The following is an 18,840-nucleotide window of genomic DNA, read 5'->3' as shown; positions in this document are numbered from 1 at the left end:
TCATCATCATCATCATCATCATCATCATCATCATCATCATCATCATCATCTTTTTTATTTATATTGCCCTATCTCTCCTTATGGACCGAGGCGGGGTTACAATCCAATAAAAAAATACTAATACAATCAATAAAATACAGTGATTTCCTATAAATACATCTTATCAGCAAAAGTACAGCGCGCCTGTGTCATACGCGGGTGCGTTTTACGCGGACTTGAGCCTAAGCGCTCAAGCCGCGGGGCGCGCGCGGGGCGGAAGGGGCGGCACGTCCCATTCAATTGAATGGGCGTGTGTGCCCGTTGCGCCCTGCGCGCCTCCGCACTGTCACGCCGCCATGCACGAGCATAGGCGGAATTTGCCTTACGCGGAGGGGTTTGCCATTGCCCTCCTCTGAAGCTGAGAGAGTGTGAGTTGCCTGGGGTCACCCAGTGGGTTTCATAGCCGAGTGGGAATTCAAATCCTGATCTTCATAGTCAAACCACTGCACCATACTAGCTACCAGTACCTAATAGAAACTGTCTTGCTTGTACCTATGAGAAAACCAATACAGAACAATGGTATCAACGCCTCTGTTTTGCCACTGGGTGGCAGTGTGAATGTCTGCATGTGTATGTGTCTTCAAGTTGCCTCTTGACCCCCATGAATTTGATTGGGATTTCTTAGGTAAGGAATACTCAAGAAGTGGTTTTGCCAGTTCCTTCCTCTGAAATATAGCCCACAACACCTGATAATCATTGGCAGTCTACCCACCCAAGTAGTATCCAGGGCTGACTTCTGCTTAGTTTCCAAGATCAGATGGGATCTGGTGCCTAAGTTATTTAGTGTGATTATATGATGTCTATATATACACAGAACTAGGGAAGGGAAAGCACATAGAAGACCTAGGAATTTTGTTGGGAAAAGCGATTTACTGGGCATGCTGGATGGAAGGTGCTGGAAGTTGTTAAACCTTTCCAAGGTTAAGTGGAGAGAATTATGAGACAGGAAAATGGTGGAGAATATGGCAGAAGCCCAAGTTGGTAGATCATGGTGGTGGTGGGAATGGTGATTTCCTCGTGGTATATTCCTCATAGTTGGAATTCTAAAATTTTGCTGTCTGCTTTTGTAGTGAACAAAGAAGTAAATCTGGATTAAAAACATGTCACAAGATAAAATGTTAGGAAACACATTTTTGAGAGCCTTTAATTTGTTCATGCACAAAGTTTCCTTATATGCTGCTTAAACACAATGGAGCCTAAAGGCAGGGATTTAGTAATAAATTGCTTTTTAAAAAGAAAAAAAATCCCCCTTGTTGTTTTTAATAGTAGCAGTAATAGTAATGGAAGCAGAAATATATGCCAGCTGTGTACAGAGCACCATTTTGAAGAACATGTTATCATTTACTATCTCGCTGACCTCTACGGACCCCTAGTCAGCAATTGCCCTGATCAGGTTTTGCAAACTCAGAGCAGCTTTGGCTTTTTTAAAATTACTATTTAATCAGTCCATGCGTAGTATGATTTTTCCTTTCTTTCTCTTCTAAGCATTTTACTAAACATTAAAGATGAGCCCCTGGCCCAATGAGATTACAATCTACACTTTGATTTGGGAGGGAGAAATAACACCAAATGGGGAGGCCAGAAAATGGAAAGGTTATCACTAAAGAAAAGGAAGGGTTACATGGGAGTATATCACACGGAGCTTTTTGGAGATTTTCCGGCTCAGTTCCAACGTGACTGCGGGTCAAACGATGTGCAATCACGTCGTAAAGTGAATGTGTTATCAGACACCATTCCTTTCTATGGGAGCTCCTTGCGAGGTGCTTCCGCAGTGATTCTGGTAAAACCGAAAAAAAGTGACTTCACAGAATTCACTTCTAAGCTCCCTTTGATTGCACTTCGAATTGGTCTCGTGTGGAAAACCACTCCGATGTCACCCCCCTTGGCCCCCTGTGTCCTGCTCCATCATCCCCCTCCTCCTCCTTCATGCCATCTCCTCCTCTCTGCCAACCAGCCGATCCCATCATCCCCTGCGTCCCATGCGTCCTCCTAGACCCCGATCTAGTCCCCTCCTTCAGCCTGCCACCTATCCCATCATCCCCTGAATCCTCCTAGACCCCGATCTGCTCCCCTCCTTCACCCTGCTGCCTATCCCATCATCCCCTGCCTTCTCCCAGACCCCGATGAAGGATGACAATTAAGGAGGGAGCAGGGAAGGAGGGCAGCATCCAGAGGCCCACTGAGCATGTGCAAGGGAGCACCTTTGGGAGCTACTAGTGTTGAAGGCCATACTTTCCACAACTGAGTTTTAGTAAGACCACAAGAGAAAAGATATAGGTGTCATAGATGTAAAGAATGCAGGAGAGGAAATTTGGGCATGTGAAACTTTCCTTACTGACCGAGAGAAGCTATCCTGCACAAATTCTCTCTTCTGTGAAAAAGCAGAAAAGTCCAGGAGAAACCTTCTGCTGGTCCTTGAAGTCACCCAAGGATGAGTGGAGAAAGAACATTTGGGAATTACAGAAAAACACCAGCCAACACATGCATCAGAGGATGTTTATTAATTTTCTGCAGGGCACCAGGGCTAAAGAGAAGTAGATTTTGTGATGGGGCTTTTGGAAGAAGGTGGAGGGGAAAGTCAGAGGCTTTCTTCATAGACTGGGGACAGTAGCAGAGATCAGCTGGTCCAGAAGTTCAACATCAAGCAGGCATAACTGGAAGCTTCCATCTTCTCTAGAGCTCATATTTGCAGATGTAGGCTTGACGAGATAGACAGTTTCTATCATTCCATTCTCTAAAATCTGAAATGCAAACAGTCACATGAACCAGGATTGTTTTTAAACTGCATGGACTCAACAGTGCCCTGACTCCCTGAATTGACAAGAACATAATATGTGTGGCTTATGGCCAATTCGGGTTAAGCCGTTTTTAAATAGTATAAATAATGATCCACACCAGCAACTATGTCCTAAGCCACTGAGAAAGTGTTTACTCACTTGTATATTGATTCAACTCTGTGCAGAATTCATTACTGCCATTTGGCTCACCACTAGCCCAGGCCTCATAATTGTAGACTGATTCATCCGACCACTTCCACTTGTCAGTCTGTAGAAATGAGAAATGTAGATTTTGTGATTAGTAGAGATATAAATTCTTTCCTTGGGTCCAAAAGTTTGTACAGACTTGCCCATCTGGACCTGACAAACTTATAAATGAACTGGAACTCATTGAGACACCCATTTCCACACTTTTCATTGTTTTGTAATCTAGTTTGCCACACCAAAAGTGCATGTCTCAATTTTATATTGTAAATTTTAAAAATTGTTATATATATATATGTTTTATATATGAATTGCATTCACGTGAATTCACTAGTTCATCGAATTTACGTGAATTCAAATTGAATTTGAACTGACTTCCCATTGCCCGAAAATAGCTTGCCATTACCGGAAATCACATGTGATCACCTCTCACACAGTAATGTGAAACCCCATGATTGCGTTTGGACTGACTTCCCATTGCCCAAAATTGCATGTGGTAGTCTATCATGCAATAACATTAAACCCCATGATTGCGTTTTGATTGGTATTGGATTATACTTCCTATTTACCTTGTCTGATAACGTCCAATAACAAACAAAGGGGAGTAAGCAAAGGAAAGGGCCAGGGAGGAAAAGAGATGGTTGAGATAAGAAAGCACAACGGTCACCTGGGAACCTGACTACCAATGTGTAGATGGTACTGGCTGGGACAGTGGTGTTGAAAAAGAGAAAATAAGAGGAAATGAGCATGCAAAATTCAATGGGGAGAATTTCAGAGATGTGCCTGGAATGGAATCACTAAAGTCTCCCTGGTCAGTGTTGATGAGAAGTTCTGAGCAAAACAGACAAGAAAGAGGCTTACCTGAAGAGGATCATTAAGACCGATCCAGACATGGCTTTTTTGCCTTTGGTAAGCGGAGATGTGTTGGGCGATGAGAGCAGACTCTGCCTTGCTGAGAACAGAGGCAAGATGGGCCCCACGGCCATAGCTCTGGCATTCAATCTGAGGACGGAGAAAGGATGGGGAATGAGTTTTATTGGCACGGCCATCGTCCCACAAGGGGATATCAGCAGAGCTGGAGTTCTTTGAATATAACACTTTCAATGCTTCTCCAAGCCTTTTGTTTTCAGAATTTTTGTTTGGGAGACACTGTTTTGAATGATTCAAATCAACTTCATGGTAGAAACTGTTGCAAAACTGGCATGGCAGTGACTACCAGGAAAGGAACTTGTATAGCAAACAAATTTTAAAGATATGTTTTTCAAGTGTTAAGAAACCTGGACAAGAAGAATCCCAGAGTAGGAAGAATCTCTGCAGTTGAGGATTTATTCTGCACTAAATGCACATGTGGTTGTTTTATGAAGAAAACTTGCTTACATAGAAAACACCATTTTTTATGCCAAAAATAACATTTTTATGCAGGCATATTATATTCTGTGCAGAAAATGTTGTTTGCTGTGCAAAACAACCATGTGCGAATTTTGCACAAAATCTGTCCTGAATTGCTAATTGGAACAGAGGATTCCCTTGCAGTGGAAAGGAAATTGCTACAATCATACATTGCTAAATTCAAGGAAACTTAGGCACGGTACAGACCTGCAAAATGTAGTGTGGCGGCGGCGGCAGTAGGGTTAGGGAGCATGCCCCATTCAGACGTTCCCTAACCTTAGTATGCACTAGGGTTAGCCTAGTACATACTGGTGGCGCAAAATGGCGGTGCCCTGTCTACATGGGCACCACCATTTTGACATGACAGACGCCTAGTGCCTGCACATCCTGGTGTAACTGTGACACTACAAGTGCGCCATTGATGCATTGCGGCATCACAATCGTGCCACAGAAAGAACCCGCTTTTTGAGGGTTCTTTTTGCTGTGCGAGGGAGCCGTGCGGTTTGTCCGCTGTGGCTCCCTCACGTAGCAAATCAGGGTGGCTGGAGACCACCCTTTTTGGGCAATCTGTATGCCGCCTTAATAAATAATTACATCCCTACTGTGGCTAGATACAGACCTAAACTCAGAGTGCAGAAGTGAGGAAAAAGTAAATTTGGATGGCTTGTTGGCATGATGCTGGAAATAACATGTGTATGGAATTCTGTTTGATGGGAAGACTTCTCAGTTGGCAGGAGCCTTGCTGCCTTGAAACCTCCAGCAGATGGCATTATTTTATATGTATCAAGTAAAAAATCCTACTGACAACAATACTGTTTATCCCCATAAACTAGGTACTGGGGTGTAGCTTAAATAGAAATTTTAGCTGTGGGGGAGATTTATTTTCCTCATGTCAATCTCAGCAGTGAGTAGTTTGGCAACAGCGGGAAACAGGACTTTAGCCCAGATCAAGGTTGTGGCTTTCCAGAAATTGCATTGCATTGCATTGTACTACTTTCTTTACACAGTGAGCCCTTGGTGTCCTCTAGGGTTTGGTTCCAGGACTTGTTGTGGATACCAAAATATGTGGACAGTGACATAGTAAAATGATGTCCCTTATATCAAATGGTAAAATCAAGGCTTGCTTTTCAGAATGTATATATTTTAAAAAAACAAAAACATTTTCAAGCCATGGATACTTGAATCCATGGATGAAGAATCTGTGGATATGGTGGGCTGACTGTACCCCACTTCCCCCTAAAGCCTTGGGATTTAAGGTACTTTACAGGGTAAAAAGAAGTGGAAATGAAAACACAAGTGGCTAAAAATGTAAAAAAAAGAAGAAGCTATATTAGAAAACAGCATTACACTATGTATGGATGGAATTAAATCATTTGAAATATCTGTTTAAAATGGCTGCTCTGAAATTCACACCAACTACTAACCACACAGGTAACGTTGGGTGATGATGGAACCAGTGGATTCTGAACCTCTGGAGGCCCACAGGCTTTCCAATTCTTGACAGGAACCGTGCAGCCCTCCCAATACTTTCGCACTATATTCCAGCACTTTCCTTGTTGGCTATTCTCTGTGGATAATGCAACCCAGCAATACAGTGCACCTTTCCCTTATGCGGGGGATTCGTTCCGGACTCCCCTGTGTAAGTGAAATATGTATGCTCAAACACTATTGAAAACAAGAGCTCTTGCCTCTTCTGGCACGTGGCTTTCAGCATAAGCTGAAAGCCATGTATGGCTCTTCATCCACAGTTCCTACATCTGGGCCATAGCCCGTGGTCTCTTCTTATATTATTTAAAGGTGTTAGCTCTGCATGCCAATATAGCATATCTCTATGAAGTTCAATATCCCATTCCCACATGAGTACAACTTCTGCTTAAAACCATGTTCCTTCTGAATTCCTTGTTTTGTTCCTTGTTTCGTTCCCTTCTCTGGAGACCATGGAGTGAAGATGTAGAACTTAGAACTTAACTGGTGGGAAACGTTTCTTACCTCAGCTTCTGACCATGTCATCTTGGTGTCAAAATAAGCATAGCAATTCCCCTGATTTTGCAGCCAGCCTCTGGCACAGGAGGCAGCCTCACCTGCAAAGAGAAGGAAAGATGAATGTGGGACAGGTTGTGGAAAAAGATATTATCAATATTTATCTCTTAAGTAGAAAAACCTCTAAACTACTGTAGTTTAGGGTGGACATTCTCTGGTCCTTCAGGAGTTGTTCAGCCTTCCAGCCCCCATGAAATGTAAAAGGGGAATGTGGGCTTCCCCCCACCAGCCCTAATCTGTTTCCCTGCTCTGAGCCAATAACAGGTGGGACCATATTCCTCACTTTGGAAAGGCCAAGTGGAGCTATGCTTAGGCTCTTATGGACCACTGTCCATCATGAATGAAAATAAGCCAGAACTGTACTGCAGTGGATGGACACTGGTAGCCCTTTCATCCTGTGCAGCCCCCTAAATCAGGGATAACAAATATATTATGTGTGCATGGAGGAACTTTGTGGGAATCGGCAGGAGACTTCAGAGTTACAAAAGTAGTGTCCAGGGGCTGGCCCACTTGTTTAGTGAAAAACTGACTTTGTGCGGCAGCGATAACAGTGTTTGATTTACTTCACATACATTACCCTTTGAAAAAAGAAATTGGTTAACTAAAGGTATCTGAAGATGAATAACAATTGACTTCAGCTATCTTTAGTCAAAACCCCATTACCTACAAACATAATCTTGATATTTCTTTAGGAGACTTACCTCCTGGAAAAGGACTGGAGAGCAGAAGGCCAAAAAGGCATAGGCTGGCATAGGCAAAGAGTCCCATCTTCTGGATGAACTGGGCAGAGGGTAGAAAACATCCAAGAAGCATGCTCAGCGAACAGCAGATGCCAAAGCAACAAGAAGTAAATAAATAAGCTATTGAGCACCATGACTTTCATTGGTGCTATTAGAAGGAAAACTGCACTTTAAGTTTTGGATAGAATTTTACAGGAACATGCTCAGTGGAATATCATGATGGTCTTTTATGCTCATGGACGTTCCCCCATGGAAGTAGTTGGACATCCCTCTGCCCAATGTAGAACATCTGCCTTCAGTTCAAGGTTTATGAAGTGGAGATGCTCATGCCATGGAACTGAAGATGTGGTTATATATTGAGTTGTGCATTAGGTTGTACAATGTTGACATTCAGTTTGAGAGTTGAATAGAACAATCACTGCATAACTCTGCATTTATGCTATACCATCTTAGTTAGATCTTGGCCGTTTTGTTTTGTTGCCATGTCACAAAGAGGGACAAAAGTTGGACCTTGATGGGTCACAATTGCACCCATTACATTCTTGGGTTTGTTCCCATGTGTATCTCGGAGAATGGACACTACACAATATTTACACAGTATTTACAAAATACAGAAGATGTATCTTCTTGTGTGATGAAGCCATCTAGATCTTGAATCCTTTCCTTTGTTCCTGTCATTTTGGCACTGATGACACCAACTATACATTAATAAGGATAGACACTCCTTTGCTTAACCTACCCTGAAATATCAATATCCCTGTCAATTCCATACTCTTTTTCTATTTTGTTATTGGTGACGTTATTCATCTCTTTCCATACCAGAAACATTATTCCCCTTCCTTTAAGACTTGTGGCTCACTTTTCCAGATATCCTTGTTGTTGAGCCTGATTCAGTACTCTGTCTCAAAGCCATAGCAAACCTTCCATACTTCACCCTCTAATCTGGAAGAACCCTTTCATCAAGACCTGCAGGGGATCGCCTTAGTCACTCACCTCGTGCTGTTCTTCTCCTGGTGACTATATTGTCTGCTGTGGAAGATGTGGTGGACAGCTGAATTGGGAGCCTCTCTGGCAATCCTTTCTGACTTTTTAGCTTATATAGTCTTTGGGCAGAGTGATGATCCAATATAAAGATCAACAAAATACCTTTAAGGAATCAGGAAATCCTGGTCCAGTTTTGCATAAATGTGGACCAGGCAGATGGAAGGCAGACCACTTAATCATCAGCCATCAGTTCTACAGAAGGACAATATATATTTAAATAGGGAAATATGTTCCAAAACAAACAAACTTTAAACTTATGTTTTTAAGTGATGGTTAGTGCAGCAGATACTTCTCTATTATCTGGGTGATTCAAAGAATAAAAAGCAAATACTGTATGAAACATAAATAAATGATACAACAGAAATACAATAAGATCAACACACTTCTGCAGATTTCCTCATGCCAATCCCTGTCTTCCACGCTGGCCGAATCTTGGCAACCAGAAAGTGGAAACAGAGGCCGAAACAGAGAAGGCAACCTTCTGGGCCAAACCCTCAGCCTGGAATCCTGTCAGCAGAACCTCAAAACTCTCAGAGTGTGTTCAGAACTATCTTATGAAAAGGAATGGCAAGGGACACCCCTCTGATTTTGATTTAATGAATTAAATATTCTAATTTCTGGTAAGGGTTTACTTTCTTGGTAATTAGGGCATAACAGAATGGGTTTGACTCAAAGAGCCTGTTGAAAGAAAGAGCTGTTCCACTTAAGGGGATGCAGATTCTATTATTGGGGACAGGTAGGTGAACTTGTAAACCTTCCACATTCTTTCCCTGCTCGAAGGGGAGCATCAGTGAGAAGGATCCACCTAGTTCACAGACAGTGCATTAATCTAGGGCTTCTAATCATGAAGAAAGACCTAAATGTCCTGAAGGCACCAGATCCTGTCTGATCTTGGAAGGTAAGCAAGGCCAGGCCTGGTTAGCACTTGGATGGCAGAGTGTCAAGGAGTACCAGTTCCTTTAGGCTATATTTCAGAGGAAGGCAATGGCAAACCAAAAAGAACAGTATTCCTTGACACTCTGCCATCCAAGTGCTAACCAGGCTTGGCCTGACCTTGTGTATCCTGTATTTCATAGTCTTCCCATTCTTTGGGTGTGAACAACTTCCCTGATGAGAAGTATTTCATGCTTCTTTTTGACCAGTGAGTTTGATTCTGCACTGAATCGCCTAGGTACAAATATTTATAGGGAAATTCTTCCTGTACGTGCTGAGAGATTCTTCCTATGTACTGAAAGACCTTGTTTGCGCACCCATGAAAACATGTAGAGCCTTTTGTCTGTGAGATCAAAAGGAAGAATCTCCTTTTAGTTAGACATAAAAGTTAAACCTTACTCTCCTATCCCGGGGTACCACTGTATAAAGTTAACTATTACTAAGTACACAAACCCAAAGGTCAGGCACAGATGGTCAGTGTTTTTCCCTACCTGCTTTCTGCCTTTAAAAGTATGAGACTTGTATGGTTCAAGCTGTCAATTGATTTGACCACACTGTCAGTTGTATTGGCCACAGTGTCAATTGAATTGACCAGCAATGTCAGTACAGTTGATCAGGAGGATCAATGAAACTGTTTATACCAGACGGTTGGCTCTTGTCTGATTTCTCTACAAATATTCATAGCAGACTTAGGCACTGTACAGACTGCCCCAAAGGGTCAGTCTGGATAGGGGCCAGGGCAACCTCACCGGTAGCCCCTGTGGCCCCAATCTGGCATTTTTCCAGGCCAAACAAAAGCAGCAAAATGCTGTTTCTCTTTGGCCTGGAAAAGGGGTGCCCTGGCACCTTAGGTGCCCAGAGCACCCAGCGAGGCCAGCACTACAGAGGAGAAAGGGCGCGGCCCCTTTCCCCTCTGCATCATTGGCACGGCCGTTTGGTTTCCGCGCCAACGATGCGTGCACTGAAAAGGAGCTCTGTTTCGGAGTTCGTTTGCGCGCCACTGCTAGACCGCCATAAGCTGCCTGGGGTGGCATGCAGACATCACACCCATGCCACACTGTTTGGACGTGGCACGTGCATGATGTCATCATGGCAGTGCCCATGTGGACAGGATGCTGCCATGATGCCGCTGCTGGCACATTCTAGGATTAGGAATGTTGCAGTTGGTGTGTGGTCCCTAATTTGAAAATCGCCCTGGCTATGCCACTTTTGGGCCATCTATTTCAGCCCTTACTTACAATCCTAATATAGTGCTTAGCATATATAAATGTGTGTGTGTGTGCGCACACACACACACACACACATATATATACATAAAATCATTTACAGATGCATTAGATATTACATGGCCGCATGAGACAAGAACAGATGGATATTTGCATGTGTACTTAGTGGACATTAGACATGGCTAATTGATGAGTGTGAATGATAGATTTATGGGTTTTAGCAGTGGAGAGGAATAACTTTGTCACCGTTTCTGTTATACTTTTCTTAACGGCAGGTTCTTAAATGACAGGTAAGATAAACAACAGGTAAATGACATCCTGACAAGATGTCACGGGGGGTGTGATGTTTCCCTGGGGCAAAGATCTGTGATGTGACAGAGAGGCTGACAAGACATGTGGGAACCAATAATACTGCAAGGCACAGCCTTTAGAATATCACAAGAGATTATGAGGCTTTGGGTAAGAAATTGAACGAGATGGATGCACAGGTTGTCTTCTTATTTCTTCTCCCAGTTGAAGGGCATGGTCCAGGAAGGGAGAAGAAAATAGCGGATGTAAACAACTGGCTCCGTAGATGGTGCCTCCAAGAATGATTTGGATTTTTGAATCATGGTCTGAGGTTCCATGAGGAAGGACTTTTGGCAAGGGATGGGTTGCATCTCATGCCATTTGGCAAAAACGTTTTTGCCAATAGTCTCAAAAATTTGATCAGGAGGGCTTTAAACTGAGTTATGTGGGGGAGGGAGGCAGTAGTCTGGAAGGCAAAAGAGCTGGAGAAAATAGTCAAACTATCATAGAGGGACAAGACAAACAGTGCAAGGTCTGCATTATTTATGTAGTGCAGATTCAGCCTAGGACTTTGGCAGACTAGGGTTCGAATCCCCACTCAGCCATGGAAACCTATTAGCTGACCTGGGGCAAGTCACACTCTGTCTCAGAGAAAGTTCTTAAACAACAGTAAGCGCAGGCAAAAGCAAACAGCTGAGCCTCTCTTAACTTGTGTATTATTACTCATTATTGTTTTCATCTGTCACAGTGGAACTCAGTTTTTTGGCAGTGTGATTGATGAGATTTGAGACACGAAAGACTGAGCACCAGTGTCCTAAAGCATGCAAACCATTTATCTCAAATATTACCTTGGTATCTGGCAGGATCCTGAACTAGTGAGAAAATCTGTCCCTGTGTTTGTTCCATATACTATAAGTGTTAATCCTGGAGTAAAACAGTTGCCCGAGTCTTATGTGCTGGAACTAGTTCAGTGCCGAACACTGATCCACATTGCTGCTATAGGGCTTGTTGGTGGTAAGTTGATGGTACACAGCAGGCAAACATCCCAACTTTTTCATTGATGTGGTCCAGCATCCCCTCACTGCCAAGGCTAAATTTAAAGTTGAAAATTTGAAATGTATTTATTTATTTTTTAAAAAAACAAGGAGCTTCTTCTTTCTCACAACATCTCTTTCACTGAGTTCCAGTGTTTCAAAGAGGCACAGGTGAATGCCAGAGATTGTTTCTGCCAAAATACCAAGGATTGGGGAGCATGGCGTGAACCTCCCCCCAACTTGGGGTGTCCCCTGGTGTGGTCTGCACCCACCACACCTGCTAGTGACTCGAAGAACCCAACTTGTTCTCACCCAAGAATAGGTAGAGAAAGAAAAATTTTGGAATGACATAAAAACACCAGCCAATGCATGTGTAAGAAAGAATTTATTAATTCTCTGCTGGGCAACAGGGCTGCATAGAAGTAGATTATCTGATGGTGCTTTTGGAAAAAGATGGAGGGAAATGTCAGTGACTTGCTTTGTGGACTGGGAAGAGGTAATATAATCCGACATCAGCTGATCCAAGTGTTAAGCATTCAAGGAGGCATAACTGGAAGCTACCATCTTCTTTAGAGCTCATACTTGCAGATGTAGGCATTCAAGAAGTGGCATGGTACATCATCCCACTCTCTAAAATCTAAAATGCAAACAGGGAAACCAGAACTGTTTTTAAAGTGCATGGGCTCAACACTGGCACATAGGTTGTTATTAATTCTGCCTAGTTGGAATACTGTTCTTTCGTCCTCCTCCTCCTTTTATTAAAACAAAACAAAACAGTGAAAACACAAAATGCATTACATTTGAATGACCACAGCTGTTACTAACTCGAGACGGAAACAGTCAGTCAGAAGCTAAGTGGACCTGCTGTGGCTGGTGGTTCGTAAAGTAGATTGGGGTGGCTTTTACACAGTCTTTAAGTACACAGAACAATTATAGGACCATAACTCTAAGTTATGAATCCATAACTCAATTCTGAATGCCATCCTAAGATTCTTACAAATGCAATATGTATTTAGAAGTTCCTTCTCTGTATTCATCATTGCTTACTCCTACATGTGTATAGAAAATAGATTGCAAACAGCTTTTGCTGTTTGTGGGAGGATTCAACTATAGCAACTGACCTAATGGTTCTGTGTGTGCTTGATCATTTAGTACACTTCTGGTTGATATGAAGGGGCTGAGTGGCATAGGAGTCTGGGTGGTCCCATTTACCTGACCAGTTCATGTGGATTCAACCCTTGCAGCCTAGCCTTAAAGGAACCTAAAGATGTTCTCCCTCAATTTCAGGGTCCTTGTAAAAGGTAGGACAAAAACTAGGTTTGGATACCTTTAAAGAAGAAAAACTTTCATACTTTCCATTTGGAATTACAGTACATTTAGACACTCATTTGAAACCTTATTTAGAGGTTCATCTGGGGCTTATAGATCCTCAAACCTTTGCATTCTAAGTGTTTTGGATTTAAACTTCCAGAAGCCCCAACTATCTTGGGCAATTGTCAGGATACTGGGAGCTGAGGTACAATGCATCTGTAGGACAAAAGCTTGATCATTACCAATGTAGACCCAGGCCACCAACTATGTCTTGAAGGCATTGTTGTCATAAGCCACCAAGAAAGTGTTTACTCACTTTTGCTTTCAACCAACACCACACAGTATTCATTATTGCCATGGTTGTCTGGCTTCGAGCTTTTCCAGGCATGATAGTTGTAGACTGATTCGTCAGACCATCTCCATTTGCGGGTCTGTAGAAATAGGAGAGACAAATTTTGTGATTAGTAGAGATATAGACTTTTTTTCTCAGGACCAAAGGTTTGTACAGATTTGCCCATCAGGACCTATCAAACTAACAAATCAAGTTTGTAAGCATATCCATACTGGATTTCCAAACTGGAAATCACTGTCACAGACATATCCACATGTGCTTTAGGCTACATTTCAGAGGAAGAAACTAGCAAAATTACCTCAGAGTATTCCTTGCCTAAGAAAACCTTATGAAACTCATGGGGTCACCTTAAATTGACAAGTGATTTGAAGGCATATATATATATACACACACACACATATAAGGAACAGCTCACCAGAAAGTGTTTCAGCCAGTTTTCTCACTTTTGACTTTGCATTTCATAGGCTGCATTGTTATATAACTGGTCTGGTTTGTCCTTTACACTTTCTTTTTAGAAAGAGGCCTTGAGTGGTATTTTGTTCTGGAGCAGTCTTTGAATTTTACTAATGTTCGTATCTTTTGTGCTATCTACCTACATCTTGGAAGTTAACCAAGATCCTCTCTGCCCCAATTGTGGCTGAACAACTTCTTTTGTAAGTACGGCAACATAAATGCACAATTTATATTATTCAATGCATTGTGGACCTTACACTCCTCTCAACCTGGGTGCATAGCCAGGGCCATTTGATGGCCTCCAGAAGTCATTTTTTTGGTCCTAAAATGTCTTCTAGGGAATGAAGAGGGTATTTTCACCACATTTGCCCCCTGGTACTCCTTTTCATTGATGAGGGAAAAGCATCAATAAGCTCTCAATCTCACTGAATTCCCATGGCAGTTCTGATACTGGCAGTCACATAATGTAACAGGCTTTTCTTCATCCCCGTTTTGGTTTCAAAATGTCTTCTAGGGGCTGTTGGGGAGGCAGTTCTACTATGTCTTACCTCCTCAGAATAATTTAGGGCCAAGGAAACAGGAGAAACAGGGCTGCAAACGATCCAAGTAGGCATATAAAATATGGAGAATGCATCTCCATGTCTTCTGGAGGGATTTAAGGGGAACATTTTTGATTGTGTGTGTTTGTGTGTGTATTGCAGTGTAGTATGTGTGGCCTATAAGGTGTCCTGGGGTACTAATGTTGTCATCGGGACTTTCCCAGTTGCCCACCACAGTTTTCAGCCTTTGAACATGTAGCATGTAGATGACAGCTTTATATGACTATTTTTTTATTTGGACAGCTGGAGAGGTTTTGCTGAACTTTATGCTTAGATTCTTCCTCTCCATTCTGCTTTGATTCTTTTAATTTCATTGTGCACTTTAGTTTTCTTTGGGGTTTTTCTCTCTCCCTTGTCTTGTATAATTTTGATCTATAAAAATAAATGCAAAGAAACAAACAAAAGAACTAAACTAAATGAAACAAAATGTGTATATTAGGAAATACTGTATCCCAAATATATATTGGGGGAACCCTTGCAATATACACATATGCAAAAAGGAGTATGTTAGGGAAAGTACAATATAATAACAGGAATAAGGAGTAACAACTATATATTTTGTTACTCCTTATTCCTACTCCTGCAAAAACCTCTTACTCCTTACTCCTGCTCCTCGGCCCTGGAGAAAATAAGAGGAATCATCAGCATCTCCCCAGAGTATTTCTGGGAGTATTTCTGAAATGTGTATGGAATTAAGTCCCTAAAATCTCCCCAGCCAGTGATGATGAGAATTTCTGAGCCAAACAGAGCAAGAGAGAGACTCACCTGAAGAGGATCATTGAGTCCAATCCAGACATAATAGCTCTTTTGCTTTTGGTAAGTGGAGATGTGTTGGGCGATGAGAGCTGACTCTGCCTTGCTGAGAACAGAGGCAAGATGGGCCCCTCGGCCATAGCTCTGGCATTCAATCTGAGGACAGAGAAAGGATGGGGAAAGAGTTTTATTGACATGGTCATCTTCCCACTAGGGGATAACAGCAGAGCTGGAGTTCTTTGAGTGTAACACTTTCAATTGCTTCTCCAAGCCTTTTGCTTTCAGAATTTTCATTCAAGGGACCCTGTCTTGAGTTATTCAAATCAACTTCATGGTAGAAACTGCTGCAAAACTGGTATGGCAGTGACTAGCAGGAAAGGAGCAGAAATATTTAATTTTTTAAAATTAAAAACAAACAAACATGTTTTTCAAATGTTAAGAAACCTCAACAAGGAGAATCCCAGAGTGCACTAAATCTAGATGTGGTTGTTTAATATAGAAAACAGCATGTCTAAATAGGAAACAACATATGTATGCTGAAAATAACACTTCTGTGTAGGAATATTACTTTCTGTGCAGGAAATGCTGTTTTCCGTGCAAAACGATAATGTGCAAATTTTGCAGAAAATTGGCCCTGAATTACAAATAGGCTTCAAAGATTTTGAAGAGTCATATGGTTCCCACACCTGGGCCATAACTACTGGTCTCCTTTGGCTGGGTTCTTATATTCTTTACAGATGATATGTCTACATGCCAAATTTAAGATAACTCTATGAAGTTTGATATTTCACCCCCACCCCAGTTCAACACCTGCTTCAAGCTGTATTCCATCTGAATATCTTGTGTTTTGTTCCCTTCCTTGGAGACCATTAAGTGAAGATACAAAATTCACATCTTAAATGCTGGGAAATGTTTCTCACCTCAGCTTCTGACCATGTCATCTTGGTGTCAAAATAAGCATAGCAGTTCCCCTGATTTTGCAGCCAGCCTCTGGCACAGGAGGCGGCTTCAGCTGCAAGGAGAAAGTAAGATGAATGTAGGGCACATTATGAGCGAAGATATTACCAACATTCATTCTTAAGTAGGAAATCCTTATTGAACTACTTCAGGGGTGACATTCTGTGGTACTTCAGGTGTTGTCTGCCCTCTAGGCATCACCATATCTGAACAATTTACCACTCTATCTAAGATGGACAGATGTTAGAGTCTGTCAATATCTGGAGAGCCATAGGTTTTCTATCTCTGTGGCAGGTAGAAAGGGGTGAAGACTTTTTGTGGTCTCTTCCAACTCTATGTTTCTATGAAATGTAACTCAGGAAACATGGCTTTCCCACACCAAACCCATTCAGTTTTCCCTCTCTGAGCCAATAATTGGTGGCACCATATACCTCATTGTGTAAAGGCCAAGTGGACCTTTCTCAGGACCTCATGGACCACTGGACATCAGAAATGAATATATGGTGGAACTATGCTGCAATGAATGAACATTGGTAACCCTTTCATCTTGTCCAGCCCCATAAATCAGGGATAAGTTATATATTGAGTGTGGGTTGAGGAACTAACTTTGGGGTATTATTATTATTATTATATATTTATTATATTATTTATATTATTATTTCTATAGTGCTGTAAATGTACACAGCACTTTACATACAAAATCAAATCAGTAAAAATATAAACCTGCCAATGGTTGTCAATCTACAAAATACATGTAAACACTAGGTAGTAATATAAAACAAAATTAGTTAAAAAGCAGGCAACAATTAAAACATCAACATCGATTGTCTAATCAAATATCAGATATAATTCACACAGTGCCTGGGAATGCTTCCTAACAGGTGTCTTCAATTCAATTTAAAGGTGGTCAATGAAGTGATGAGCTGTGTTTGGGGGAAGAAGTTCAGAGGAGTGAGGGGCAGCAAATGAAAAAGGATGAATCCAGGACAGGGCAGTGGAGATCTAGGCTGGGACTATTAGAAACCTTGACTATTAGAATGGAGGTACGAGTGAGAAAGAGGATTCAGATAAAAAGACGGGCCAGCCCATGCAGAGCTTTAAAAGTTAACAATAAAGCTTATACTGGATATGGAAGGGAAAGGGGGCCAGTGAAGGGATGATAATAAAGGAGAAACATGGTCAAATGGCATGTGGATGCGAGATGATGAATGCTGAATGAAAATTAAAGGACGAAGAGAGAAGAGGAAGCCCTGCGAGAAGGAGGTTGCAGTAACTAGTCGAGAGACCACCAAGGCATACCAGAACCTTGGCAGTGGAGGTTGAGAAAAAGGACAGATTTCTGAGGTGCAAACGGTGGTATTCAAGGGCTGCCCCACCTGTTTTAATGAAAACTGATTTTGTTTAGGCATTGTGTTTGATTTCAATTAAAACAGTCTTATTTGAAAGAACAAATAGCAATTGGTTTACTAAAAGTATCCAAAGATTATAGCAACTATCTGCAGCTACCTTTTATCAAAACCCCTATATCAACTTCAAAGATAATATTTATTTATTTATTTATTATCTTATATTTTTATTTATACTTTATTTATTTTGAATCTATGTCCCACTTGCTTCCAAATGGGATAGATCTTGATATTACTTTAAGAGACTTACCTCCTGGAAAAGGACGGGAGAGCAGAGGCCAAAAAGGCATAAGCTGGCATAGGCAAAGAGTCCCATCTTCTGAATGTACATTAAGAGAGAGGGAAAAAAAAGAGAAGACATTCAATCCAAAACAATGAGGAGAAACTAAATAAGTGTATTATCATAATGTCTTTCATGGTAGTATTAGAAAGAAAAACTGCAGTGAAGGTGAGCATGTGAGTTTTGGATAGAATCTAACGGGAAATGCCTGTTGGAATAATGATGGTGTTTATGCCTGTGTAAGTTCCCCTGGAAGTAGTGTGACATCTCCCTCAATGTAGAAGATCTAATTCAGTTCAAGATTTCAGAAGTTGCTCATGTGGTGGAGCTGGAAAATGTGGCTATGCACTGGGTTGTGTGTTGGAGTGCACAATGAATGCACAGGGCGTGCGGCACTGTGCATATAGTATAGTTATTTGTTCTATGCAATCTCAGTGTAGATCTTGATAGTTATGTTTTGATATCATGTCATAAAGAGGAAAAAGTTAGACTTTATGAGTCATGATTCCAACCCATTACTCCACAGTAGCTGTGTTTGCTTCCAAGTGGTATCTGAGAATGAATATTGCACGCTTCCAGATTTATCTACAAGAAACCGACACTGTACCTTCCTATGTGATGAAGCCATCTGAACAGTGGTGTCACCCTTGTGTGGCAAAATTATGATATCACTGCCAGGTTGGCTGGCATAAACCCCAGGCCACCCCTTCTGCCCCAGGGGGCCCTGGCCAATGGAGTTCTGGGACAGATCGGGTGTTCATATCCTCTGAGGTATCACCTGGTGTGGTCTGTGTCTCCCGCACCCCCTTGTGATGTCAAGAACTGAATCTTGACTCCTTATCTTGTTCTGTTATATTGACATTTTAATCGCACTGTCATAAATAACTCACAGGGTACATTAATTGGATTGGCTCTCTTGGTTTAACTTTACCTAAACTTCAATATCCTCGTCAATTCCCATAATCTTGTTTCTATTCTGTCTCAATGAAGCACTCATTTCCTTCATATTCCTCCC

General features: G+C 41.8%; 2 protein-coding genes across 2 annotated transcripts; both read right to left on the bottom strand.

The window, feature by feature from the left end:
• Window positions 1-2,521: 2,521 nt before the first annotated feature.
• On the bottom strand, window positions 2,522-7,217 carry LOC121935184 (regenerating islet-derived protein 4-like). The gene is made up of 5 exons (XM_042476420.1): window positions 7,151-7,217; window positions 6,399-6,490; window positions 3,882-4,022; window positions 2,976-3,084; window positions 2,522-2,780 (listed from the first exon to the last, which is right to left on the bottom strand). Exons 1-5 carry the CDS (start codon window positions 7,215-7,217, stop codon window positions 2,713-2,715), a joined length of 477 nt encoding a protein of 158 aa, XP_042332354.1. The 3' UTR covers window positions 2,522-2,712.
• A 5,066-nt stretch (window positions 7,218-12,283) lies between these two features.
• LOC121935388 (C-type lectin-like) lies at window positions 12,284-17,861 on the bottom strand. The gene is given in 6 exon segments (XM_042476848.1): window positions 12,284-12,351; window positions 13,342-13,456; window positions 15,195-15,338; window positions 16,103-16,194; window positions 17,796-17,822; window positions 17,825-17,861. Coding segments are annotated over 6 exon segments (483 nt in total).
• Window positions 17,862-18,840: the final 979 nt, after the last annotated feature.

This window comes from Sceloporus undulatus, chromosome 6 (assembly GCF_019175285.1).
Source record: "Sceloporus undulatus isolate JIND9_A2432 ecotype Alabama chromosome 6, SceUnd_v1.1, whole genome shotgun sequence".
Classification (NCBI taxonomy): domain Eukaryota; kingdom Metazoa; phylum Chordata; class Lepidosauria; order Squamata; family Phrynosomatidae; genus Sceloporus; species Sceloporus undulatus.
The sequence above is the reverse complement of the archived record's forward strand: the minus strand, read 5'-3'. Positions and strand labels throughout refer to the sequence as shown.

What these genes read in the sequence shown, in the direction of transcription:
- LOC121935184 (XM_042476420.1), bottom strand. Translation starts at nt 7,217, where the DNA reads ATGGGACTCTTTGCCTATGCCAGCCTATGCCTTTTTGGCCTTCTGCTC. An exon ending in CTCCAGTCCTTTTCCAGGAG is followed by an intron (nt 6,491 to 7,150) that starts GTAAGTCTCCTA and finishes TTCTCTTTGCAG; the next exon opens with GTGAGGCTGCCTCCTGTGCC. An exon ending in AGAGTTGAATCAATATACAA is followed by an intron (nt 2,781 to 2,975) that starts GTGAGTAAACAC and finishes TTTGCATTTCAG; the next exon opens with ATTTTAGAGAATGGAATGAT.